The sequence below is a fragment of the Oncorhynchus clarkii genome, chromosome 5 (assembly GCF_045791955.1).
Source record: "Oncorhynchus clarkii lewisi isolate Uvic-CL-2024 chromosome 5, UVic_Ocla_1.0, whole genome shotgun sequence".
NCBI lineage: Eukaryota > Metazoa > Chordata > Actinopteri > Salmoniformes > Salmonidae > Oncorhynchus > Oncorhynchus clarkii.
Genome location: NC_092151.1, coordinates 63,481,588 through 63,509,321, shown reverse-complemented (window position 1 = coordinate 63,509,321; position 27,734 = coordinate 63,481,588). Strand labels below are relative to the sequence as shown.

Below are 27,734 nucleotides of genomic sequence, written 5' to 3'. Positions count from 1 at the left end.
TGCACACAAACAGCGAAGAGGACACGGAAGAATCCCTAAACAGACCCTCCTCACACAAGAACAGGAAATCAGACAGTAAAACCATGGTAGTAGCAGAACTACTGGAAATCCCTTACTCATGGGAATTCCACTGTCAACAAGGAGGGATGTCAGGCTCATAGGGATTTTAATTATATGGTCAGGCTTTTCTCTCTCCAAACAATACTCATTAAAGCAGATACCAATCCTTTATCAATGGATGAAAACAAGTTACTATGTGCATTTGTGAATTAAACCAAAACGTAATTTCTGAGTGAGACATGCCACCTCATATGTCAGTGCAGAGGGATTGAAATAATCGAGAGAACGGCTGGGAATCATGATTACTCAAGCTAGCTGGAGTATGCCCAGACAAGATCGCACGCTGATATTATACCATCCTCATCACGATCTAAATCACTCAGAAACAATGTGACAACTCACAAGCCCCACCACCTATCCCATACTTGTGAAATATGTGTCGCAAGAGTGAAACCAGCGTGGTATCTAACTATTTGATTACCTAATGACCGAATGAGTTCATTGGAATGCAAACTTATTTAATGTGGAATGGAATGCATGACAAATAATGTGTCAAGATTATGCATAAATCTAAGATTAAACCTTGATGAAAGCTAACCAGACCTTCCTGACAGGTCACAGTTTGACACAGCTGTTTAGTTAATATGAAAATATGACATTGAAACTTCATGTATATTTGGTATTTATTTAGAGTCCTTTTGTGTATACATAAACAGCTATGGCTAGATGAATGTACAGAACAGCATCATGTTCGACATACAAAGAATGGCCAACCAGGACCTATTCGAAGGCACCAATCCTAATGGAAATTGTTTGATTACAAATGAAACACACACCACCCAGAACAAGGCTAACCGAGTGCCTTTTATGATGGAAACCTGGAGGTGACTCAAACACCATTACATTTTCATACTATTGTTTCATGGGTAAATTTGGTCTGGGGATTCAGTAATACACAGCTGAGACGTTACACAACAACAACACTTCACTGAAGCTGGTCCAGGTGGTTCTCATTTCTGGAATTCAAAGCAGTTTTTAAAAGTCTGGAAGTCCGTAGGGACCAAGTCTCCGCAGGAGGCCCTTGCCATTCCACAGTCACAGGTCACTTCTCAGTCAGCTCTCTGAGCCTCACAATCACTACCAGCTGACTGATATGTCGTCAGTCCTCCTGGGCCAAGCAGGGCCAGGCCGGACAGTCAGTGTACAGGAGCACTTCTTCACAAATGAGCTCAATCAGTCCAGTCCAATCTTTGAACTTTGCACAGAACAGTATTAACAGCTTGCAACAAATGACTCGAATGGTAAGATGTATCTTTACAACCCTTAAAGGCTCATGTTAAGGCATCTGGTTTGCGTTGTGAACTTGGAATCTGATCCATTTGTGGCAATCTTAAAGGGCACTAGTCCAGGTAGGCACTGGTTTGATATGGGCCAGAGAACATGTACATGTGAGAAAAAAACAACATACTTACATGCATATTTACACGCATTCTCCATGCAGTATGAAAAATGGCACAATATTAGAAGATACAGTATTTGTGGCTCATAGTGGCTAACAGGGGTGATCGTGATTGCAAAATAGCTGAACAGCGCTGGTATAATAGACATTTCCAACCGTGAGAATAAAGTAATCTATAATTAATCAATAAGGCACGAGGGGATGTGGTATACGGCCAATATTCCACGGCTAAGGGCTGTTCTGATGCACTATGCAACGCAGCGTGCCTGGATACAGCCTTAGCCGTGATATATTGGCCATATACCACAAACCCCAGAGGTGCCTTATTGCTATTATAATCTGGTTACCAATGTAATTAGAGCAGTACAAATAAAGGTTTTGTCATACCCATTGTATATGGTCTGATATATGATATCATTCAGGGCTCGAACCAGCCAGTTTATAATAGAAAATAAATGAGAAGGCCCTTCCAAATACCTTCAATTCAAACCGAAGGAGCAATGTTACTGTTAAAACATTTATATATAAAAAATAGGGAAGCCAGAATGGCATAGCTAAAAGCTGAATTTCTTATTTCCAAATTCTAAAATCTTTATGGCAAATTTTTGCAGTGATTGTTTGTGATCTAGTGGTATATCACTCTGGAACATCCAATGAAAGCTTACACAATCAACAACATTTCTAACTCTCTGCACTCCATGTCACATAGGTGAAACATTCAACATATCAATCCCAAACTTCCACTGAAGTTCAGATTACTCCTCCGACTAAGGTGCACTAAAACTAATCTCCTCAGAGAACGGTCTCTTTCTTTCTAATGTGAATGTTTGGTACTCTCTCCTAATCTATTGTGTAAAATAAAGTTTTAAAAAAAACATACAAAAAAATGTTTGTGAACATCAACCATGATAAACATTCATGATTAAAAAAAAAAGTCCTCTCCCATTTGTGGGGAGAGGGAGACATGTCTTCGGAAAGGGGCTGGTGCACTCAGGCCAAAGAGGGTTCTGGTATTGTGTACAGCCCCTTCACTCAGCCCAGTGGTTTGTGGGAGTTTGTGGTGAGAGTGGTTGACATAGTCTGGGGGCCCCTTGGTTGGCCCCTCTCACACAGGCCCTGGGTAGCTGTAATGGTTGTTGTGCTCTGCATCGGCCATCTGCAGGCTGGGTTTGCGCTCCAGTTCCTCGCTCTCAGCCGTCTCTTGGCTGGAGCAGCGGGGAGGACGCTGCTTGAAGAAGTCTGATACGTAGCGCACCTGTAAAGAGAAGAGGGACATAGTGTGGGTCAGACAGAGTGAGAGGACCAAGGGCAGGGCTAGAAAGTATGATTGTATATGTCTGGTTGTGGAGGGCACCATGCAGCTGCTCCACATCTGACAGGAACACACAGTGCGCTGCATAACCCCTCCAGCTCTCTAACCAGGCCAGAGACATCATAAAACATTGGGTCTGGTAGGGTCCCTAATTGCATACAGAAGTCTGAAATACGAACTGAGGCTTCGCTTTTCAAAATGTATCCCCCACGTCTCCGAGACTTCCAAAAGGCGTTGCTGAAAGAGGTTCGATCAAAACAGGGGACTAGGAACAATAAAAAGACAGCAGGCAACACTCACGTTGAGGATGGCGATGAGAGCGCCTTGGAGGAAGCCCACCAGAACGTCGCTCCAGTGGTGCTTGTAATCAGACACGCGGGTGTAGCCCACGTACACCGCAAAGGCCACAAGGAAGAACTGGATTGTGGGCCGGAGGAGTCTTGCCCACTTAGCCCTCAGTCTCGCCTGGACATACAACTAGAGAGAATGAGAGGGAGGAGATGTTTTAGTTCTCTCATAAGTAGAGCTGTTTTTGTAGAAAATTTGCCTTTACTGCTGATTGAGGTCATTTGTGGTTTTTGTGTTGTAGTGAACCATCTTACCAAATAAGGCAATGTTATTTGACTGTAAACTGGACCCAGTTACACTAAGCCTACCATCATGCCTCAATGAATGTCTGAAACACAGCATTTGTTAGTAAATGTTTCTTTCATGTAAACAGTGTGCAAGTCCATTCTTCAATTGGCTATGTAATATGAAAGCATGTTGTTTAGCTATTTCACAATGCTAACCATCACATCATCAGTACATGTAGACAAACATTTAAAAGGCAAGAATGTATCTTTAAAGAGTTTGCCTTTTCATACTAAATCAACTCCCCAGCAAAAACAGATTTGGTATGCTTAAAAATCGCATAAAGCGTGAAAAGGTGTTGAATGTTGATCTAATTTATGCCTACGGACTGAAAACCCTTTTCACAGTTGCTGCCAGAATGTCTATCTGGCGCGCTCATTTCTCTGGGCTGCTACCAGGCTCCTGCCGCAGTAGGTGTGTTAGTTGGCGTCCATGCATGCCCTCCTACCACACACACACACACTATCTCAGCATTCAACACTGTAGGACACTTGTAGGGACAAGGAGATATGAATCACGTATACTAGGGAACATCAAAGGGCCTGTGACATGACCAAACAATGACTAATTGCTTTGATTGGCATTGAGGGCCGGCTGTCTGCTCGAGGCGCCTGCCTGCTCTGTCTGTCCATAGACAAGGCCCAGCACACTTGAACTGGATTACTAGAAACAGAACACGGGCCTTCATCTCCAGTCAATAACAGTCCAGTCCAGCAGGGCATTAGCCTTTGTGTCCAAATTCCTCAGCTGAACTTCTGACTTGCCCTTATATGTGCACAATCCCTCTCTGTCTATCCTGTCCTATTCTGAATTTCATATTTTCCCCATGAATCCTGTTTCAAATGGAGAGACATTGCATCAATTGACTCCCCTTGAGACTGCTGAATATGAGGGTGTGTGTGTGTGTAGTTTACTCACTGCTAGAAACAGCATACAGTACATCCCAAAGGAGGAGTGGCCGGAGTAGAAGGACAGCCTGGAAAATAGAGAGAAAACAAATATGTTGTTAAAACCTTTTTCTGTCATGGCTGTGTAGAGGCCACAGTGGATGTATTCTGTGTTTTTCTACCATAGTGTAAAGCAGTGGTCACCAACCCTGGATCTAGTCCTACAGCGTATGCAGGCATTGGTTCCAGTACAGCACTAACCACTGGCATTGAGCATTGCACATATCAACAATATTTCCCTGACACCCTCTACTTCAGTAACTACCTGGACTCAGTGACGTGCCGAGGATTGCCGGTGCAGTTGATATCTAGCACGTAGCCTTTGCAGACCTTGGGGTTGCAGACGGCCATGAAGTTGGGCCGAGGGCGTCCGATGGAGAACTTGGCCAGGTCCGTCAGTGATTGGCTGACAGCTGCCCCGAACAGGAAGGTACCCAGCACCTTGTAGAGTGCCGCCACGTACCCGTTGAACTCAGAGTTAGAGTGGATCCTCTTACTGTAGACGAGGTAGGCCTCTCCTGATGATATCTATCGGAAGAGAGAAAGAGGCTTAAATTACATGCAACACTCGAATATGACAGCTAATATCTGGTCCACTGGCTGCTTATAGAAATGGCTGTTTGTGAGACTGGTCTGTAATCAGTGTAGTAGATGTTATTTAGCTCACCTAGGTGTCAGCGAGGAAAGTATAGGGAGGGACTCACAATGATGACAGTGCAGGAGATGGTGACTGCAGCCAGCAAGCCGTGGGTGATGGTGTCAGGTTTGAGGGGGTACTTGATGTCCTCATCGTCACAGTACACACCCCTCAGGTAGGGCCGGAACACAACAGTCATGATGAGGAAGGGCAGAGCGGCTATGAGAAGAGAAAAACGACAGGCAACTCGTTAATTCACTTCAACAGATCATTTTATAACTGTTCGCAACACTGATATGCTCCCATTGATGACATCATTTCATACACTTTTTCCTGAACCAGCAGGATGAGAATGTTCTTTTCTTATTTTCTTCTTTCATTAATTCACTTCAACTACCAACATTGATTATTCCTATAATAAAGGGTGATAAAGTACACCGGGAATGATTGACGATAATGCTGTTGATCCAAGCTAACATACAAAGATTTTATGGGAGCATTCCATCTGTGAAATAACAGATATTTTCCATTTCCAGAAACCCAGACATTACATCACTATTCAATCTGGGAGGTTAAATGTTTCTTCAAGGTTTTCTGAGTAGATTTTTTCCTCCTTTCCTGAAGACCTTTTTTAGTGGAACAACGCTGTCCTGAAAATATACTACATTCATAGCCCAGAAAGGCACCGCATACCAAAGCAGAGCTCAGCACACATTGACGTAGGCTGTGAAATGTCATGGTACATCCGCACAGTAAGGGATTAAAAAACAAACCGTAGACTCAGATGTACACCCCCACCCCAGTGCTACTCCTTAGAAAACTGACTGATGTGGTGGTGTGCACAAACAAATATATCCGCTCAAGGTTACCGAGTGGATGGAAAATGGCCTTGAGACGTTCGGAAACGTCTCCAAAACCACACACACTCTGGACATGTGTGATGCAAAGCCACAAACACACCATGAGGAAGGCATTACACGTTTGTTACTGTAGTTCCTGTTGATACACTTAATGAATAATGCTCTTCCTAGTCTGCAAATTAAAACAGATATGTGAAAAATACTTCATTGGCACAACTGTTAGGAATTTATTTTTTCTCTTCTCCTACAAGCCTGGAGCTCTTTTGTGTAAAACCAGGAGTGGAACAAAGACCTAGGGCATGTGTGAACTCTCCCCACCCTGAAACCCTCCAGTCAGCTCCCCTACTCAGGATGGCAGACAGCCTTGAGCATATAGAAATGTCATGAGTCTGCATACTAAATGAAAGACAAATACTAGATACACTGAAAAATGTTGTTTCAAAAGTATACATTTCTCATTCACTCCCACCCCTCCTCCCGCCTGAAGCACGCCTGTTAATGACATAGTTCCAGGCCAGTTTCCAGGCAGAGTAACAGATAGAGCCAGGAGAACGATGCCACACTGAGAAGCTAACTGATGAAAATAATAATGTTGGATCTTAGACAGTGCTAGTAAAGCTGAGGCTCTAAATCGGCAGGGTTTCTCTGCTCTCTGAAGACATCTGTCTAGCTTATGTGTGTACAACTCCAGTCTCAGCATTGCAGCCCTTTTCATTTGTCCCTGGCAGGCTGGCAATCATAGATTGGTTTGCCGCCAAGAAGTCAACACATTTGCACCGCAGGGAATGTTCTGGACAAACTACATTTAAGGTGGTGAGGACACATTCACTTGGACAAGGAATAAGCTTAGAGAAGAACAGGGTATATCTATCTACCTCTATCTATGTCATGTGTGGTCTGGTTGACATGATTCCTACCTCACATGAGATGAGGAACGGCATTGTTTGGTTACATTTGCATGGCTATGCAGAAAATGTGCCTACTAACTAACTGACACCCTCCTCCTCTAAACAAAGAGAGCCATTGGCTGTGTGGAGGATGCCAAGGACAACAGTAAATACTAGAGCCTTTGTGTTCCTCAGAGAATGAACAAATGGCTACAGGATAAAGACGTATCAGTGTACACTGTGTCATACCGTCTAACCTTGCTAATAGGTTTCAGACACGACAAAATGCACAATGAGACAAACATTGGAGAGAGAAACCTCAACTAGAGATAGAAGATGAGATTCATAAAAGCTACAGTCCCTTCAGAGATTTCTTTCCACATTTTGTTGTGTTACAGCCTGAAAATTGATTAAATTGAGATTGTGTCACTGATCTACACCATAATGTCAAAGTAGAATTGTTTTTTAGAAATGTTTACAAATGAATAAAAATTAAAATCTGAAATGTCTTGAGTCAATAAGCATTCAAATCAAACTTTATTTGCCACATGCGACAAATACAACAAGTGTAGACTTTACCGTGAAATGCTTACTTACAAGCCCTTAACCAACAGTGCAGTTCAAGAAGAAGAAAATATTTACCAAGTAGACTAAAATAAAAAGTAATAATAAAAAGTAACACAATAAGAATAACGATGCTATATACAGAGGCACCAGTACCGAGTCAGTGTGCAGGTATTCAAGTATTCAACCCTTTTGTCATGGCAAGCCTAAAGTTCAGGAGTAATAACATACTTAACAAGTCACATAAGAAGTTGCATGGACTCCCTCTGTGTGCAATAATAGTGTTTAACATGATTTTTAAATGACTAACCCATCTCTGTACCCCACACACACAATTATCTGTAAGGTCCCTCAGTCGAGCAGTACATTTGAAGCACAGATTCGACCACTAAGACCAGGGAGGTTTTCCAGTGCCTCGCAAAGAAGGGCACCTATTGGTAGATGGGTAGAAAAAAGCAGACATTGAACATCCCTTTGAGCATGGTACAGTTAATAATTACACTTTGGATGGTATATCAATACACCCAGTCACTACAAAGATACAGGCATCCTTCCTAACTCAGTTGCCGGAGAGGAAGGAAACCGCTCAGAGATTTCACCATGAAGCCAATGGGGACTTTAAAACAGTTACAGAGTTTAATGGCTGTGATAGGATAAGACTGAGGATGGATAAACAACATTGTAGTTACTCCACAATACTAACATAATTAATTCCACTTAGTAACAACAAAATGTGGAAAAAGTCAAGGGGTGAGAATAGTTTATGAAGGCACTGTACATCTACAAAAAGGGTCCGTTGCCTTGCTAGCCTTCTGATATTAGTTCAAGAGGAATTTATGTTTATTATATGTAAATGCTAGCACCCACCATTATGAGCACCACAGATGGTGTCACCACCAAACAGGTGCCACTTAACTGGCTGATATTCCATATAGGAACCAAGTGGCAAGCTTTTGTACCCAACCAGCACCAACCATTAGCGTGTGTGTCAACACCAGCAGCTGTAGCCCACCTGCCAGCCAGTCCATGTTTCCCACCAGTACAGAGCTGTTGTGGCAGTGTTTACACAGTGGAAGAAGGCCTTGTGAGGGAATAGAGCCCCAGAATAAGTCTCAATGCCCCCAGGCCCTCAGCACCTCCATCCTGTCTGGTGGTGCCATAAGACAATGTGGCCATCCATAACATCCTGAGGGGATGCAGGGACATTGTGGGACAAGTGTGATGAGGCTTTTGAATGGCAATTCATTGGCCCAAAATCCTGCCTCCAGCGGGCATGGGCAAAGTCAGACAGAATCACACCAGAATGTCAAGGAACAAATGTCTCCAGCTTCCTTTTCCTCCTCCAAGTCCACACAGTGCTGGAAGCTAATCACAGAAAGAGTGGAGGACAAGAGGTTAGTATTTCTTAGCTATTGTGACTATTCCTCCATCTCCCCCAGATCCAGTTTCCACGATAACATGTGTTTGGTTTCTGGAGGAATATTTTGCCATTGTTTTGTTCCAAACATCTGAGCGGAGTGTAACTTAATCAGGATAGGCTGATGAGCTCTCTGGAGGACACTAACTATCATCACCATTTCACTTTTGAGTTCATCATAAAAGTCACATTGAACGTTTCTACAACATATTCTTGATCTTTCATAATGTAACTTGCTTTGGATTGGCACCAGCTGTCAAAATTCTCAAATATATTCAGTAAAACAATATTTACCGGGAATATACATGGCCGTAAATGTCTAATAGAAACAAACTTGAGGGCTACTTTGTGCAAGGCTGTCATTACTGTACAGTGGGAAATGTTTTCGACAGAAAGATTTCATGTCAGTCTCCACACACACACACAGCCATTAATTACAAAATCCTATTTGGTAGGAATGTTCACATTTTGCAGGCAATGGAAAACAGAATAGAAATGCTGGAAAACTCAAGGCTTATTGATGCATGTACAGTGCCTTGCGAAAGTATTCGACCCCCTTGAACTTTGCGACCTTTTGACACATTTCAGGCTTCAAACATAAAGATATAAAACTGTATTTTTTTGTGAAGAATCAACAAGTGGGACACAATCATGAAGTGGAACGACATTTATTGGATATTCCAAACTTTTTTAACAAATCAAAAACTGAAAAATTGGGCGTGCAAAATTATTCAGCCCCCTTAAGTTAATACTTTGTAGCGCCACCTTTTGCTGCGATTACAGCTGTAAGTCGCTTGGGGTATGTCTCTATCAGTTTTGCACATCGAGAGACTGAAATTTTTTCCCATTCCTCCATGCAAAACAGCTCGAGCTCAGTGAGGTTGGATGGAGAGCATTTGTGAACAGCAGTTTTCAGTTCTTTCCACAGATTCTCGATTGGATTCAGGTCTGGACTTTGACTTGGCCATTCTAACACCTGGATATGTTTATTTTTGAACCATTCCATTGTAGATTTTGCTTTATGTTTTGGATCATTGTCTTGTTGGAAGACAAATCTCCGTCCCAGTCTCAGGTCTTTTGCAGACTCCATCAGGTTTTCTTCCAGAATGGTCCTGTATTTGGCTCCATCCATCTTCCCATCAATTTTAACCATCTTCCCTGTCCCTGCTGAAGAAAAGCAGGCCCAAACCATGATGCTGCCACCACCATGTTTGACAGTGGGGATGGTGTGTTCAGCTGTGTTGCTTTTACGCCAAACATAACGTTTTGCATTGTTGCCAAAAAGTTCAATTTTGGTTTCATCTGACCAGAGCACCTTCTTCCACATGTTTGGTGTGTCTCCCAGGTGGCTTGTGGCAAACTTTAAACAACACTTTTTATGGATATCTTTAAGAAATGGCTTTCTTCTTGCCACTCTTCCATAAAGGCCAGATTTGTGCAATATACGACTGATTGTTGTCCTATGGACAGAGTCTCCCACCTCAGCTGTAGATCTCTGCAGTTCATCCAGAGTGATCATGGGCCTCTTGGCTGCATCTCTGATCAGTCTTCTCCTTGTATGAGCTGAAAGTTTAGAGGGACGGCCAGGTCTTGGTAGATTTGCAGTGGTCTGATACTCCTTCCATTTCAATATTATCGCTTGCACAGTGCTCCTTGGGATGTTTAAAGCTTGGGAAATCTTTTTGTATTCAAATCCGGCTTTAAACTTCTTCACAACAGTATCTCGGACCTGCCTGGTGTGTTCCTTGTTCTTCATGATGCTCTCTGCGCTTTTAACGGACCTCTGAGACTATCACAGTGCAGGTGCATTTATACGGAGACTTGATTACACACAGGTGGATTGTATTTATCATTAGTCATTTAGGTCAACATTGGATCATTCAGAGATCCTCACTGAACTTCTGGAGAGAGTTTGCTGCACTGAAAGTAAAGGGGCTGAATAATTTTGCACGCCCAATTTTTCAGTTTTTGATTTGTTAAAAAAGTTTGAAATATCCAATAAATGTCGTTCCACTTCATGATTTTGTCCCACTTGTTGTTGATTCTTCACAAAAAAATACAGTTTTTTGTCTTTATGTTTGAAGCCTGAAATGTGGCAAAAGGTCGCAAAGTTCAAGGGGGCCGAATACTTTCGCAAGGCACTGTATCTGGTTTGCATAGCCCATATGAGTAAACTTAGAATAGATACAGCAAGTACTGTGAGCCTGAACACTGGTCTGGACCTCCAGCATGTTGGAAGTCATGGTAAAATGGTTTGTTTGTGCTTGATGCTGTGTAACAAAATCCGTGCTGCAATTGCAATCCTTTTAAGACAATCTTACAGAGTAGTCGATCAGGACCGTTAGTAGTGGCTAAGTAAGAGAAAAATGTGATGCAAATTCCGAAAGAAAATGTAAGTTGAAATACTAGTTCCTATAAGCTGAAAGATGGAGGGAATGTCAAAGATGGAGGGAATGTCATTTTAAAATAGATAAAAGTAACAAGTTTCAGGGCAGAGCACAATAACACATAGGAGGGGAGAGAGTCAGGGTTGAATCTGAGACAAGCACACATAACTCAAATATTTGTACAAAACTCTCCCATTAATATCAATGCATGAAAGTTGCGCATAGTCTATCTCAAGTTTGGATCTAGCACTTCATTCGATATAGAGGCAACCATCATTTCCTTCACGCTGCCATTAGAGTAGATTGGGTAGAAATCCCTGAATGCTTTGCCATGGTGTACGGGGGTAGGCAGTGCAGCTGGCTTAAAACGAACCCCCCGTCCTAGGCTTCTTAGGTTGTGTCCATCTTTATATTCTGTACTCATAACGCTGCATTTATACAGCAGACATCACTTTTAACAGATGAGACAAATCTAAAATTCAATATGAATATCTAGTCTGGTGTTGTGAAGTAGGGATTTCTAATAAACCTCTACATAGGATGAGACTTCCAAGCCTCTGAGCCCCAAAACATGCACACAGACAGACAAAAACAAACACAGCCACACTGACCAGGCAAAAACAGACGAAAATAGGTCTCCAGGATACCACAAGAACATTTCACCACCCAAATTGACAGTGAACTGCATCTTTACAGGAGGAAAGAAGGAAACTGTCTTTTAACCGACCAAATGAAAGTCCTCACGGGAAAAGGTAGAATAATAGAGGAAAGCATGTTTGAAGGAGTGTAATTCGCTCCATGAGGACCATGAAAACACCTGACACTACAGTTGGAAGGAAATTAGGCCCTGCTGGGAATGCTGCCTGTGAAAGATCTCCTATTTGAGCCCATACTTAGGCCTTTTGAAGTCACAGGAAGCAGGAGTTCACATTTCCAGCCTCAGATTAAGGAATCCCATTTGAATAGCTTTTAGTCACACTTTGAGAAGCGAACGCTCCTTTTTCTCCTCTACCTTCACAATCATCTTCAATGCTTCTTAAAATGGGGTCTTGCGGAACAGAAATACAAGAGAGAGGTAAGGCAAATGACACTTGAAGACGAGGGTTTAGACACAAACACATGGAACAAAAGCTTAAATTAAAGCACCTGCTCAATGCCATTGGATATGCATTAGCGATAGAGAGGGATTAAACTACCTGGCCTCTCTGAGCTGAGCAACAGAAAGGAATTATATTCCATCACACCACTAATTTCTCTCCTCCTTTGTGCCCCTCATTCTCTTATTTAGTCTCTCCATCTCATTCACTCTCGGTCATTCCTTCAATCCAAGTGTCCTCCCACACTCTCACACTCTGTAAATATAGAGGTCTGAATGGAGCCAGGTTTTTTTTAGACAGCTGATTACATGGGATGATTGTGGCCATAATCTTACTGGAAGCTAAGAGCCACTGAAAATCATCACATCCTCTCTATCTCTCTGCACAGTGGAGGGCAGGATTGGGGTCAATGCCCTTTCAATCCAGGAAGGGAATACAATTTCCAGCAAAAGAACCATAGAGTCTTTATTGAAAATACATTGCTCTTTTTCAAATCTTGCATTGGAATTTAAATGTAAATTCATGCCCCTGGGTGAACTAATGGAGGGGTCAGAGCCTGGACTCAAACACCTGGATCATTGTACTGCCCAACTCATCTGGACCACTGATTTAATTAGAAAAGCATTCTCCACCTGATACTACACTGACACTGCACTATAGACCAGAGCCTGTCCCTGCCTTTTACTCTGTGGAACCTGCACTGCTTTAAGGAAGGCCGGACAAAATTATTTAAACATCCAGCCCGGGATTTCACTGTCCTTTGTGCCGATTATTTTTGACTTGACTGGTTCAGACCGGAGAGAATGCTTTCCTACAGGGTCACAGCTGGGCCATGTGCTAGAACACTCTCTGCTTTATTGGGATTGGATGGTCTGCGAGGGTCATCTTGTGACTCTTTCTCCAGTGACTCTTCTCTGTCTCTCATTCAGTGCCTCTACTCTCTTTCTCCTTCCTCCAGTGCATCTCTTTTTCCTTTCCTCTTAATGCCAATACTCGTTCTATTTCTCTCTCTTTCACCCAATGTGTAATGTGTGGACCAGGGTCCTTCTCCCAGCACCACAGTCGACCTAGACTGACTAATGTGGAAGGTATGTGCTGGGCGTAAAATCTCATTCACACGAGGAATGCCCAACTTCCCCTGTCAGTCACACTAAATCCTGCTACCCTTTGCCTTCTAATCCCACTGTTGCTCTCTCGCTCTCCTCATCATTTACGCATTCTGAGCACCAAGTAGTGCGGATGGAGGGCAGTTAAATCTGGTCTGGAGAATAGTCTGACTTTTGTTAGATCAAACAAATAGACCAGGCCACACATATTTTGATTATACATCTGGGAGCTAGATATATTAGTATAGTAGGCTCATGGTATAAAAAAACATTAAATCCCTAAAATGTAGATACTGTTTATATGGTCATATGTTGTGAAATCCATGTTACAATACTTCACCACACAAACCCATCTAAGGGTGTTAGTCCACCTCTTCTACTGTTCATTGAAATGTCTTCAGTTTCCATAACATAACTAAATTGGGATAACCATTTCCTGTGCTGTCATCAGTACATTTCTCATCAAGTGGAAACAGTTTGAGAACTCATGACAATGCCTTTTCACAACCCAACTGGATGAGAATTCTGAATCCCCAGAGACAAGCTACATAGTTTCCTTCACAAGCCTCTTTCAACCACTTGAAACTCAAGCGCAGTCAGGTCAAAGAACATGGGAACATTTTATTGAGTCAAATCTGATTCAACATGAAGAGAAAAGCTTCCTTACAGATGGCACTAAGATGAAATGCCATAAACTTCCCCTTGTGGCATTCATCAAAGGAGAAGGCACACCGAGTCATTCACTGATAGTACAGCTTTTCCTTTGCTGTCCTGCACTCACTTCCTTGGTACTGCCAAGGATACTCTGCTTAACAATGCTGTGCCTTTGAGTATGAGAGAAGGAAAAAAAAAAACATGGCAAATCTCCCCAAGTCCCATGGCAAACCAGATGACTCCTCCTCGTTTCTCCTCAGTAACCGGGCCAAGCCCTTGGGGGGTCGTATGGATGTGGAGACCTAACACAACTCTGAGTCATTCACTCACTCATATCCTCTGTCCTCTCAGCTGTCTCCGTGTTTGATTAGTGTACAACAAGGGAATAAAAATCACAGCAGAAAAAAAACATAACCCTTTGGAGAGTGTGTGTGGTGAGTGTAACCTCCGCCTTGCTGGGGAGGAAATGTAGTCATCATACGTTGCTCGGAATACACTTCATTCATTAGAAACAGCACACAGCGATTCATATGGCCTGAAACGGAGTGCATAGAGCACAGCTGTAAACGTAGACCATGCTATTCTGCTCTGCTGGCCTCTTTGTAGTGCTACCTATGAACACTTCAGACAGGGAGATGTTAAACCCAGCCCTTCCTCTGTGCAATAAGCCAACACCCACTGTCTATTTGTGCTGAGTGTAGGTTTACACAGACAGAAGAGAGGGAGAGAAAGAGGGAGAGGGTGAGAGTGGTGGGAGTCAGGAGCCTATATTAAATGTCAAACTCAAGCTTAAACTAGGGTAGATATTTGAGTATCGCCCAAAACAGGTAACTATAGATGACTTACTAGCCGCTAAGGCCATCTAAGACAGAGAAAGAAATCTCTCTGAAGCATAGCGTCTTGTTTAAGGAATATCTAATCCCACAGTGAAATCCTGGCATGGGTGTTCCCTGGTTGTAAAGCAGGGGGCTTGTGAGGCCTCCAACTAGTGACTTTGAACCTGCCTCTGTCATTACTAATCACACACCTCACCTACCTTAAAGGTCAAATGCAGACGTTTTTATCTCAATATCAAATCATTTTTGGGTAACAATAAATTACCTTTCTGTGATTGTTTTCAACAAAAAAAGAAAAATGCTTCTTAGTAAAGAGCATTTTCTCAAACACTCATTTTGACAGGACTGTCTGGGAGTGGTCTGAAATCTGAAATCTAGCTGTTATTGGCAGAGAGGTTTGGAACTCTTTCTTTCTGGTCTAAACAGGCTGAAATTTCAAGCGGCCTTTTCAAACAGCGCTTACACTAACAGGGCATTATCATTTTTTAACAGTATTATTCCAACCTCAGTGTGGATACATATCAAACACAGGAAATCACATTTTTGACTGCACTGGGCCTTTAAGAACACATCAGCTGTTGATAGTTTGACCTGGGCTAGGCACTAGGCCTTTAAGAACACATCAGCTGTTGATAGTTTGACCTGCACTAGGCACTGGGCCTTTAAGAACACATCAGCTGTTGATAGTTTGACCTGCGCTAGGCACTGGGCCTTTAAGAACACATCAGCTGTTGATAGTTTGACCTGCGCTAGGCACTGGGCATTTAAGAACACATCAGCTGTTGATAGTTTGACCTGCGCTAGGCACTGGGCCTTTAAGAACACATCAGCTGTTGATAGTTTGACCTGGGCTAGGCACTGGGCTTTTAAGAACACATCAGCTGTTGATAGTTTGACCTGCGCTAGGCACTGGGCATTTAAGAACACATCAGCTGTTGATAGTTTGACCTGGGCTAGGCACTGGGCCTTTAAGAACACATCAGCTGTTGATAGTTTGACCTGCGCTAGGCACTGGGCCTTTAAGAACACATCAGCTGTTGATAGTTTGACCTGGGCTAGGCACTGGGCAAGATAAGCAATTACCTGCTTTATTGCTCTATGATCACATCTAGCTTAGTGTAATGTCATTTAAATGGAATAATAGCCTACGTTTATTAACAAATTATTTATTGCAAACCTTCATTTTTTTTGGTGAATTTTTGTTTCATAATCTTAAAAACACTAGTCATTGTCCGAAATTGAACACTGAAGGTTCCAGAGTATTCCAAAAATGTAAGAACCCCTACCCGACTACATTGACCAATTAGCAAGTGCTGACATGAAGAACTGGAAAGATAATGATTTGTGATATTGAATTGAGTTCCAATGATTCCACTCTACTTTTAATTTAACTGTGTTGTCATGGTAACTCAACCTAACCCCTAGGCATTAGCAGCAGGGTCCGTTTAACCCCAGGGCCAGCTTTAGAGAACAGAGTCCTGGTCTGAGAGCACACCTGCAGAGAGACCATGCAGAGAGAGCTAACCCTGGGGAATGGATAGCAGCTCTTTGCGGTTCTGGCTTGTTACCATTCATTCACACTTCACAGTAACCTTTAATAATTAAACTACAGACCACACCACTGCACACTCCCTTTTTATCAACTTCCCCACACCATTGGAGTGATTCAGTTTTATTCTTAACTCTAACAATGTATGTCCAACGGGAAAGCCAGCAAAAACATTGTCATCATAGTATTGCCATGGAATTGGGCAGTGGAATGCATGAAGACATTTTTGTGGTGGAACTAAGGCCACACCATAACGGGTGTGTTCCGTGCCTAAAAACTATTTTGTTAGGATCAGGAGCATGGATTTGACTTACTTCTCCTTTCTTTGGAGGGTGCATGGGGTGAGGTGGGTCCTCTAAATTTGACCTAGAGATTTTAAGCCAAGGCTTGTGACATGGTGGGCTTTAGGAGGATTGGTGAGCCAGCGAGACTCTACGTAGCAGTCGGTCTGATGTTCTCACTTCTGGAGAAATCCCATGGTGGGATGGATGATATCCTGAAAGCCTGGGGATGCTGCTCTGGAGCAGGTCCCAACAGCATTACCCATTCTGCGCTCTCCTCTCTGGGGCCCTATAAAATCTGCGATGCAGAGAACGTGGACAGAATCACACAATCCATACATTAAAATGGAATTCAACAATATAAAAAACATGTATTCAACTTAATCAACTAAATGTATTGAAAAATAATATATTTTTGGCCAAGTTCGTGAGAATGCATCAGCGGTTCGTATTTCCTGTAACTTTCTGAAGAGCCAATAAGAATTCCCTGTGTGTGGTGAGCCCGTTTACCACTTTGCGTAGCCGTTAGCGATGATGCTAATGAAAAGTATTCTGGTAGATGGAAAGACTTTCCCAAAAACCGCCAAAGGCCAGACCATCACGAAATCATAGTCTGCCAATGGTAAGTGCAGTTATCAGTTTACAGTTATCATAGCCCCCAACCACACTCATGCAAAAGGACTGAACGGGCCTGGAAGAGATGGGCAATGTGCTAAATAATAATGAGGAAGTCAGAGTGGATGATTGTTGTCATTGTCAAAATCCAACAATGTATTTATTTAGTTTCGCCTAAAATAACTGGAACATTTTCACTATAATTGATTCATTGTCACAACCTGCACTTTAAATGCCCAGCCAGAGTTCATATTGAAGTAATTCAATATTGAAGCAGCTGGCCTGTCAAGCTGCTTCAATATCCTTGAAAAGGAATTGAGTGTGGAAAAGAGGCACATTCTTTGAGAGATTTTGGGCAAACCAAATATTGAGGAAACTAGTGAGGCATATCAAATTTCCATAAACAAACATTGCATGATTTTACAGAGTTTCAGGAAGCTCAAACCCTGTCAGTGCAGAAGGTAAAGGCCCATCACGAGAATGAGAATTATCAACGAACGATGCAAAACCAATAACAACGATAACAGCCATGGTGTGTAGGTGTAATCTGAGTTTGACTGCTGTCAAACATCAAGAGCTAAGTTAAGGGATCACGACAATATAATCCCAGCTACCTGGGGTGTGAAATCTTTAACATTCTAGCAATGGAGTTTCTGCGTTGGGTCTGAATATGCAAATTATACAGACCTAAATGCTGCGGTCACAAAATTCCAAGATTAGAATTTTGTAGTTTTACCACTGTGATTCAATAACAGTGGAAAAAGTCAAATGATTACATCCTACAAGGACTTTCAAGCCTGATGTGAAGAATTCAACAACAGAGCTGCCTTGTATACGCAAGGGCAAATAATTATCTTCCAAGTCTAAAAGAGTGCGTCCGAATACAAGGTCATTCAATATCTGATGACTTGCTTTTTATTTTGCTAGCTGTGTTATCACTAGCAGGGATGTAGATGGGATAGGCCTATTCTCAGAACATGCTCTTCATAATCTGCTCCAAAAACCTATTTCCTGAAATGGTTTACGATTTATTTGGTGTGCATTTGAATATCTCTTGCATGTATTTTAGATGTGTGTCCTGTATAGATTTATGCGTGTTTTATTGCCTGATAATGGTTCAATACTTATTTTAGTGTTTTTTTTTAATTATATATTTTCTGCATGTATTTTAGATGTGTGGATATTTCAAACTTTTTTAACAAATCAAAAACTGAAAAATTGGGCGTGCAAAATTATTCAGCCCCCTTAAGTTAATACTTTGTAGCGCCACCTTTTGCTGCGATTACAGCTGTAAGTCGCTTGGGGTATGTCTCTATCAGTTTTGCACATCGAGAGACTGACATTTTTTCCCATTCCTCACTGCAAAACAGCTCGAGCTCAGTGAGGTTGGATGGAGAGCATTTGTGAACAGCAGTTTTCAGTTCTTTCCACAGATTCTCGATTGGATTCAGGTCTGGACTTTGACTTGGCCATTCTAACACCTGGATATGTTTATTTTTGAACCATTCCATTGTAGATTTTGCTTTATGTTTTGGATCATTGTCTTGTTGGAAGACAAATCTCCGTCCCAGTCTCAGGTCTTTTGCAGACTCCATCAGGTTTTCTTCCAGAATGGTCCTGTATTTGGCTCCATCCATCTTCCCATCAATTTTAACAATCTTCCCTGTCCCTGCTGAAGAAAAGCAGGCCCAAACCATGATGATGCCACCACGATGTTTGACAGTGGGGATGGTGTGTTCAGCTGTGTTGCTTTTACGCCAAACATAACATTTTGCATTGTTGCCAAAAAGTTCAATTTTGGTTTCATCTGACCAGAGCACCTTCTGGTCACCTGTCTCCCAGGTGGCTTGTGGCAAACTTTAAACGACACTTTTTATGGATATCTTTAAGAAATGTCTTTCTTCTTGCACTCTTCCATAAAGGCCAGATTTGTGCAATATACGACTGATTGTTGTCCTATGGACAGAGTCTCCCACCTCAGCTGTAGATCTCTGCAGTTCATCCAGAGTGATCATGGGCCTCTTGGCTGCATCTCTGATCAGTCTTCTCCTTGTATGAGCTGAAAGTTTAGAGGGACAGCCAGGTCTTGGTAGATTTGCAGTGGTCTGATACTCCTTCCATTTCAATATTATCGCTTGCACAGTGCTCCTTGGGATGTTTAAAGCTTGGGAAATCTTTTTGTATCCAAATCCGGCTTTAAACTTCTTCACAGCAGTATCTCGGACCTGCCTGGTGTGTTCCTTGTTCTTCATGATGCTCTCTGCGCTTTTAACGGACCTCTGAGACTATCACAGTGCAGGTGCATTTATACGGAGACTTGATTACACACAGGTGGATTGTATTTATCATCATTAGTCATTTAGGTCAACATTGGATCATTCCGAGATCCTCACTGAACTTCTAGAGAGAGTTTGCTGCACTGAAAGTAAAGGGGCTGAATAATTTTGCACACCCAATTTTTCAGTTTTTGATTTGTTAAAAAAGTTTGAAATATCCAATAAATGTCGTTCCACTTCATGATTGTGTCCCACTTGTTGTTGATTCTTCACAAAAAAAATACAGTTTTATATCTTTCTGTTTGAAGCCTGAAATGTGGCAAAAGGTCGCAAAGTTCAAGGGGGCCGAATACTTTCGCAAGGCACTGTATATGCCAAAAAAAAAACATTGATTTCAAAAGTTTAACAAACCATTGATTTCAAAAGTTTAACAAACCATTGATTTCAAAAGTTTAACAAACCATTGATGTGGTTTGGATTACTTTGAACAATTTCCACTGACAATCCTTTAAAAAATGTATTTTGTGGAAGAACTGTGCAGATGCCAACTTTGGTAATGGAATCACAGTCAAATCTCCCTGAGGTTTTTATGCGACCACGTTTTCCAAAAACATTTATATAAGATCCAAATGTCTGCAGAAAGAATGTGGTGTCAGCTACGAAATGGCACCTTGAGTTTGAAACAATCTCTTTTGGCTATTGGACTACAGTAAGTGAAGTGGATTCACAAGTTTGGACAGCAGAGCACAATAGAGTACAGTGCAGTACAATACAGCTGTACTGTAATGTGCTGTCCAAACGTGTATTTCACATCTATGATAGGTTCAGATTTGGTTCAGTCGGTGGACATTAACATCAAGGCCAGGGTGGACTAACCAAATAGTTTACCTCCATGGACGTCCAGTGTTGGTGGATGAGGACGCTGGTTACAGTACATGGATAGACAGGGGAGAGGTGACAGTAAGAGCCGGGAGAGGTGACAGTAAGAGCCGGGAGAGGTGACAGTAAGAGCTGGGAGAGGTGACATTAACATTAAGGCCAGGGTGGACTAACCAAATAGTTTACCTCCATGGACGTCTAGTGTTGGTGGGTGAGGATGCTGGTTACAGTACATGGATAGACAGGGGGTAGGTGACAGTAAGAGCCGGGGTAGGTGACAGTAAGAGCCGGGAGAGGTGACAGTAAGAGCCGGGAGAGGTGACAGTAAGAGCCGGGAGAGGTGACAGTAAGAGAGTGAGGGGTTGTCCAGACAGACTGTTTTGACTCTTGGTTTCACCAACAGACAACAGAAAGAAAACAGTTATGAGCTGAATATAACAGTATGCCAGTGGAAGGGAGGACAGTATAAGGTGACACTATGAGCTGAATATAACAGTGTGCCAGTGGAAGGGAGGACAGTATAAGGTGACACTATGAGCTGAATATAACAGTATGCCAGTGGAAGGGAGGACAGTATAAGGTGACACTATGAGCTGAATATAACAGTGTGCCAGTGGAAGGGAGGACAGTATAAGGTGACACTATGAGCTGAATATAACAGTATGCCAGTGGAAGGGAGGACAGTATAAGGTGACACTATGAGCTGAATATAACAGTGTGCCAGTGGAAGGGAGGACAGTATAAGGTGACACTATGAGCTGAATATAACAGTGTGCCAGTGGAAGGGAGGACAGTATAAGGTGACACTATGAGCTGAATATAACAGTATGCCAGTGGAAGGGAGGACAGTATAAGGTGACACTATGAGCTGAATATAACAGTGTGCCAGTGGAAGGGAGGACAGTATAAGGTGACACTATGAGCTGAATATAACAGTGTGCCAGTGGAAGGGAGGACAGTATAAGGTGACACTATGAGCTAAATATAACAGTATGCCAGTGGAAGGGAGGACAGTATAAGGTGACACTATGAGCTGAATATAACAGTATGCCAGTGGAAGGGAGGACAGTATAAGGTGACACTATGAGCTGAATATAACAGTATGCCAGTGGAAGGGAGGACAGTATAAGGTGACATTATGAGCTGAATATAACAGTATGCAAGTGGAAGGGAGGACAGTATAAGGTGACATTATGAGCTGAATATAACAGTGTGTCAGTGGAAGGGAGGACAGTATAAGGTGACACTATGAGCTGAATATAACAGTATGCCAGTGGAAGGGAGGACAGTATAAGGTGACCCAACTGTGGACTATTATGATTTGCAATTGTAGCCATTCTTTTGCAGTAATTCCGTTATAATTGTTTTTGTAATTCAGTTACCAAATACATTTTTTGGGGCGTAGGATTTTATTTAATATTGTATAAACAATATAAAACATCATCATACAAACATCAACTACATTACACCTGCCCAGACTCACACCCCTACTCCAGCGCCCACACCACTTTACGCCCCATTGCCTCAAACTGCACCATTTTGTTTCTCTCCGTCGCCCACAATAATAAAGCCGTTGACCTTCCCATTGCGTTAACAATGGAGGATTGATTGACTTCCAGTTAAGTATACGCTTTAAGATTGACGAGAAAAATATCGTCCAAACTGTCAGGTAAACTCACTCATATGCCTTGAAATATGCAGACAGACAGATTAACAGCACATTTACATTGTAATACTTCTGACAGCCAATGTACGGACTTTATAACATTCCCAGAAGGCATGGATTATTTAGTCATTGTTAGTTTTACACTTTAGACATGACTCTGCTGTTGTGCTGTATAATGCGAATTTTGTCTCTTGTATAATACATTCTATACATTAATTTATAATGGATTAAGCGTACATTTTCATTAACTAATTTCGTTAGTTATGTTCCAACATTCCCTCCCTCGTGCCAATTTCAGTAAGTATATATATTTTTTAAAGAGTTTGATAAGCTATAAAATAAAAAAAATTGCAGAGAGCCTACTTATCATATGAATATAATTTTCTGACTCAAATAAGATTCCCTCAAGATTGCTCTGATGTCCAAAAGGTTTCAATTCGATTTTGTGATAAAACTTTCAAGTTGAATGTATGTGAAAATATATACATTGGTTAATCCAAAATTGTAAATGTTTCTATTATCAAATCATATGTCACATGCGCCGAATACAACAGACCTTAACCAACAATGCAGTTCAAGGAATAGAGTTAAGAAAATATTTACTAATTAAATGAAAGTTTAAAAAAGTTACAAGAAGATTCCATAAAAATAATGAGGTTATATATACGGGGGGTACCAGTACCGAGAATGTGCGGGGATACAGGTTAGTCGAGGTCATTTGGTAAAGTGACTAGGGATAGATAATAAACAGCGAGTAGCAGCAGTGTAAAAAAAAAGTGGGGGTCAATGTAAATAGTCTGGGTGGCCATTTGATTAATTGTTCAGCAGTCTTATGGCTTGGGGGTAGAAGCTGTTAAGGAGCCTTTTGGTCTAGACTTGGAGCTCCGGTACCGCTTGCCATGCGGTAGCAGAGAGAACAGTCTATGACTTGGGTGACTGGAGTCTTGTCTTTGACAAAATTTACGGTTTCTATGCCTTTAGTTTTGATTGTGGACCAATTTATCGGTGAATTCTGAAAAGCGATCCAAGGATTGTTCCATAAGGTTGCAGTTTTTAGGGAGTGATATTGGTTCTTCTAGAATACATATAATTTAATGTTAATGTTCTTAGCTTCATCGTTTGAAAATAGACACGTAAAAAGATTTTGGGGATGAGTATGTGCATCTTTAACATGTACCCAATTGTTACTCTTTAGTGCATTTAACTAACTATATGTCACAAGTAAAACCCTAGGGTAGCAAGTTGATACAAATCCAAGTCTGGAAGATTAAAACCACCCTCAGACTTAGGAAAAATTCATTTTTATTCTATGAATGCATTGCCCATATAAAATCTTATTACGGAGTATACTTATTTAAAGAATATCTTTGGTGGGGTAATTGGTATTACCGAGAGTAAGTATAAAAGCCATGTCATTCTGAAGAGGTTTATTCTACCTGTAAGATGTATAGAAAGATTGTACCATTTATATAGATCTGCATTCATATTGTTGAGTAATGGAATAAAGATATCTTTATACTGTATATTTGTTGTCACTTAAGCATCCTATGTTTTAATATTTGTTTGGTCCACATAAAGGATTGCTGTAGATGGAGTTACTTATATATTTTTTCCTATTGCCATTATTTAGTTTTTTTCCATATTCATTTTATATCCTGAGATTTTTGAGTCTTTTGAAAATAGTTTTAGCAAAGGGGGCATTGCCTTTTGAATATTGGTCAGGTATATCAGGAGATCTGCAAATAAGTTTAGTTTATACTCATGTTTACCAATACTGATACCTGTTACGTTTGGGTACTGCCTTATTCTTTCGGTAAGCGGTTACATTGCCAGTAACAGCTCTCTTCCCCCTCCTGCAAACAAGAAGGGGGAGAGAGGTCATCCCAGACTTGTGCCCCTTTCTAAAGCAATTTAAATCAGATAAACTGTGTGTATATTTTTGCTTGAGGGCATTTATATAATATTTTTAATAAATTACTTATTTCAGCTGGAAAGTTGAAAGCTTCCAAAGTTTTGAATAGAAAAGGCCATTCGAGATGGTTGAAAGCTTTTGTTATTGATAAAAAAAATATATATATATATTAAACTGAAACAAGTTATTGTATTTCTTTGTCTATTTTTATTAAGCCCTGTTTAACTGATATGTATCAAGTCTGGTAAGATGTTTGCCATTCTATCGCGTTTTTGGGTGACCTCTGTTTTTAGTGATTATTTTTTGTCTGCTGATAATTGCTTCAGGGTTGTTGAGTCTAAGAAGGCCAACTGTTGATTAATTCTGATTTAAATAAATGTTCATAGAAGCTTTTAAAATTGTAATTAATCATGTTATTTGTAATTAGCGCATTTATCTTTATCGTTTAAAATTGTAACTGGTTTAGCTTGTATTCGCTTTATGAGAGCTGCAAAATATTAAAAGGATTAATTTGCCATTAAGTAATATGACTTGAGTTTAACCTGTAATTGTTGTTGGCTCTCAACAAAAGTAAAAGAAAAGTCTCACAGTACGGACATTGCAATTTATTGCATGCCTAAGGCACGTTCACACAGATGAGCAGGGACCCCGGGCATCTTTCTTTTGGTGTTTTTCAGAGTCAGTAGAAAGGCCTACGTTTTCATAACTATGACCTTATGATCCACAGGTGCATGTTCATTAATTATTTATGGTTCATTGAACAAGCATGGGAAACAGTGTTAAAATCCTTTTCAATTAAGATCTGTGAAGTTATTTGGATTTTTACGAATTATCGTTGAAAGACAGGGTCCTAAAAACGGGACGTTTCTTTTTTTTCTGAGTTTAGATGAGTAATCAATAATCCGCATAGAATATGTAAAAAGAAAAAAAACATTTCCCAAGAGCCCTCCCAGATTGCAACTCATATAAACCTCCTCCTTTCCCTTCCCTCCCACCAAAAAGGGAATACTTCTCAGTATATTGCAGCTGCATTAGCATCTTTGGAGGCTCCCTAAATTTGCCATTTGTATTACTACGTCTGTCAATCTTATCGAATCTATGATTTTGGTCACCCGCTAAAATAAATAACTATCTGGATTTGATTTAATATAGCTTAAATAAAATAAAAAAAACAGATTTGCCAATGGTGGGATATTGAGTTTTTGTATTTGATCCACTTTTTCTCTCCAATTTCAATCATGTCTCATCGCTGCAACTCCCCAACGGGCTCGGGAGGCAAAGGTTGAGTCATGCTCCCTCCGAAACAAGACCCACCAAACTGCACTTCTTAACACGCACCCGCTTATGGAAGCCAGCCGCACCAATGTGTCTGAGGAAACATTGTTCAACTGACGACCAAGGTCAGTCTGCAGGTGCCCGGCCCGCCACAAGGAGCTGCTACAGCGCGGTTAGCCAAGTAAAGCCCCCCCCGGCCAACCCTCCCCTAACCCGGATGATGCTGGGCCAATTGTGCGCCTCACTATTGGACTCTCAATCACGGCCAGTTCTGATACAGCCCGGGATCGAACCCGGGTCTGTAGTGACACCTTTCTGCCACTCGGGAGGCTCTGTGTATTGAGATTTAATAACTCAACAAAATTGACACTAAAAGGTGTAACTTTACCTGTTACTGTGAACTTTCATTATCCTCCCTCCTCATGAGTGAGAGAAATGAGAAAATATCTTAAAGATATGTGGGTTTTTGATAACGGAATTACAAGGCACAAGTCAATATTTCTTACATGCTGACCAGACTGCACACGTGCATGCGTCTGCATGTTGAATTTGTCCACCAACACCAGACGCAATAGGGACACGCAAGTTTAAATATCAAAACAAACTCTGAACCAATTACATTAATTTGGGGACAGGTCAAAAAGCATTAAACATTTTGGCAATTTAGCTAGCTAGCTTGCTGTTGCTAGCTAATTTGTCCTGGGATATAAACATTGGGTTGTTATTTTACCTGCAATGCACAAGGTCATCTACTGACAATTAATCCAGTTAAAAGAGTCAACCAAATTAGTTTCTAGTAATCTCTCCTCCTTCAGGCTGTATTTGGGACAAATAATTCACTAAACCTTAACAAAATCTTGTAAGAAATAATGTGGAAATTGAGCAAGTTGAGGTGACTAAAACTACTTGGAGTAACCCTGGATTGTAAATTGTCATGGTCAAAACATGTTGATACAACAGTAGCTAAAATAGGGAGAAGTCTGTCCATAATAAAGCGCTGCTCTGCCTTTTTAACAACACTATCAACAAGGCAGGTCCTACAGGCTTCTAGTTGTCACACCTGAACTAATATTCAGTTGTGTAGTCAGGTGCCACACAGAGACCTCGGGGAAACTACAATTGGCTCAGAACAGGGCAGCACCGCTTACCCTCAAAATGTACACAGAGTACTAACATTAATAATATGCATGTAAATCTCTCATGGCTGAAAGTGGAGGACAGATTGACATCATCACTACTTGTTTTTGTAAGAAGTGTTGACATGCTGAATGCACAGAGGTGTCTGTTTAAATTACTAGCACGCCCTCTACACACGTACACATGGATTTTGTATTGTAGATATGTGATAGTAGAGTGACCTGAGGGAACACACTTAATGTGCTGTGAAAAGTGTTATGAAATGTCATGTAATATTTTAAATTGTATATACCTGCCATAATGTTGCTGGACCCAAGGAAAAATAGCTACAGCCTTGGCTAATGTGGATCCTTAATAAATACAAATATGCACTGCAGGTAGGCCTATGTCACGCAAAAGCCTCACGAGTAGATATATTTATAAACCTTTTATGAATAGGCTACTTGGCTAAAGAATGGCCAGGATAAGATAAGAAAGACACCGGACACATTGCTGTTGAACCAGCTTTCGTTACAGTAGGGTAAGAGTAGCCTATAAGGATTAGACCCACCCGTTGTATATTTGACAATAATGGAATGGTCTTTTTGAAAAATGTCTTGCACATAACTGGTACGTTCCTATGAAAACGTTAGGTAATAACTTGAGACTCAAAGGAAAGTGCTCTAAAGTTGTGTTTACGTTTGTTGTTAGCTGGGTGGATAACCGTTCTATTTGACATCAATTGGTACTTCATCAGTCCAAAACTCAAATTAATATGCTATCGAGGAACATACATAAGTCTGGCTTGTGTAGACTATAGAATCGTTTCTATGTTCAAGCGCAGTGTGAAATTGATGCACTGTCGCTACTGTAGGCTACTTACCTACTGCCACGCACATCACGTCCACCAAGACATACATCTTCTTTTTTCTCAAATCCATCATTTTATTCTATTGATAGAGGCTGCCAGTTGATCAGACACGTGTTTGGAAACTTAGTTTACGAGTGTTGCCATTGAGTCCGCTGAGTAAAACGTATACAGCCAACCTGTATTGCGAGTTCTTCCGGATTTAAAGCTACTTTCCTACCTGCCCACAGATGTTGACACCTATGTGTGCAATTTTGAAGTGCGAAAAATGTCCAAACTCAGACTCTAGTCATCTCAATCGGCGACAGTGTTAAATTCTTACCCTCATATTTGGTTGTAATGACAGACTTGAAAAATAAACCTTCGTTTTTACAGTAGTTGAGGCGTCCTACAAACCAATACAACCCTCCACGCCACAGATCCCTCCTTCCCACTTCCTTG

General features: G+C 41.3%; 1 protein-coding gene across 4 annotated transcripts; it reads right to left on the bottom strand.

Annotated features, from left to right (window-relative positions):
- Positions 1-729: 729 nt before the first annotated feature.
- LOC139409189 (phospholipid phosphatase 2-like) lies at positions 730-27,734 on the bottom strand. 4 transcript variants are annotated; one of them, XM_071153986.1, is made up of 7 exons: positions 27,309-27,718; positions 16,720-16,984; positions 5,116-5,267; positions 4,677-4,939; positions 4,383-4,440; positions 3,132-3,308; positions 730-2,774 (listed from the first exon to the last, which is right to left on the bottom strand). In XM_071153986.1, exons 3-7 carry the CDS (start codon positions 5,245-5,247, stop codon positions 2,625-2,627), a joined length of 780 nt encoding a protein of 259 aa, XP_071010087.1. In that variant the 5' UTR covers positions 5,248-5,267; positions 16,720-16,984; positions 27,309-27,718; the 3' UTR covers positions 730-2,624. The 4 variants fall into 4 exon arrangements, with proteins under 4 accessions (XP_071010087.1, XP_071010088.1, XP_071010085.1 ...); XM_071153987.1 differs by lacking the exon at positions 16,720-16,984 and adding an exon at positions 23,904-23,975 and having other exon boundaries at positions 27,309-27,469; XM_071153984.1 differs by lacking the exon at positions 16,720-16,984 and having other exon boundaries at positions 27,309-27,734.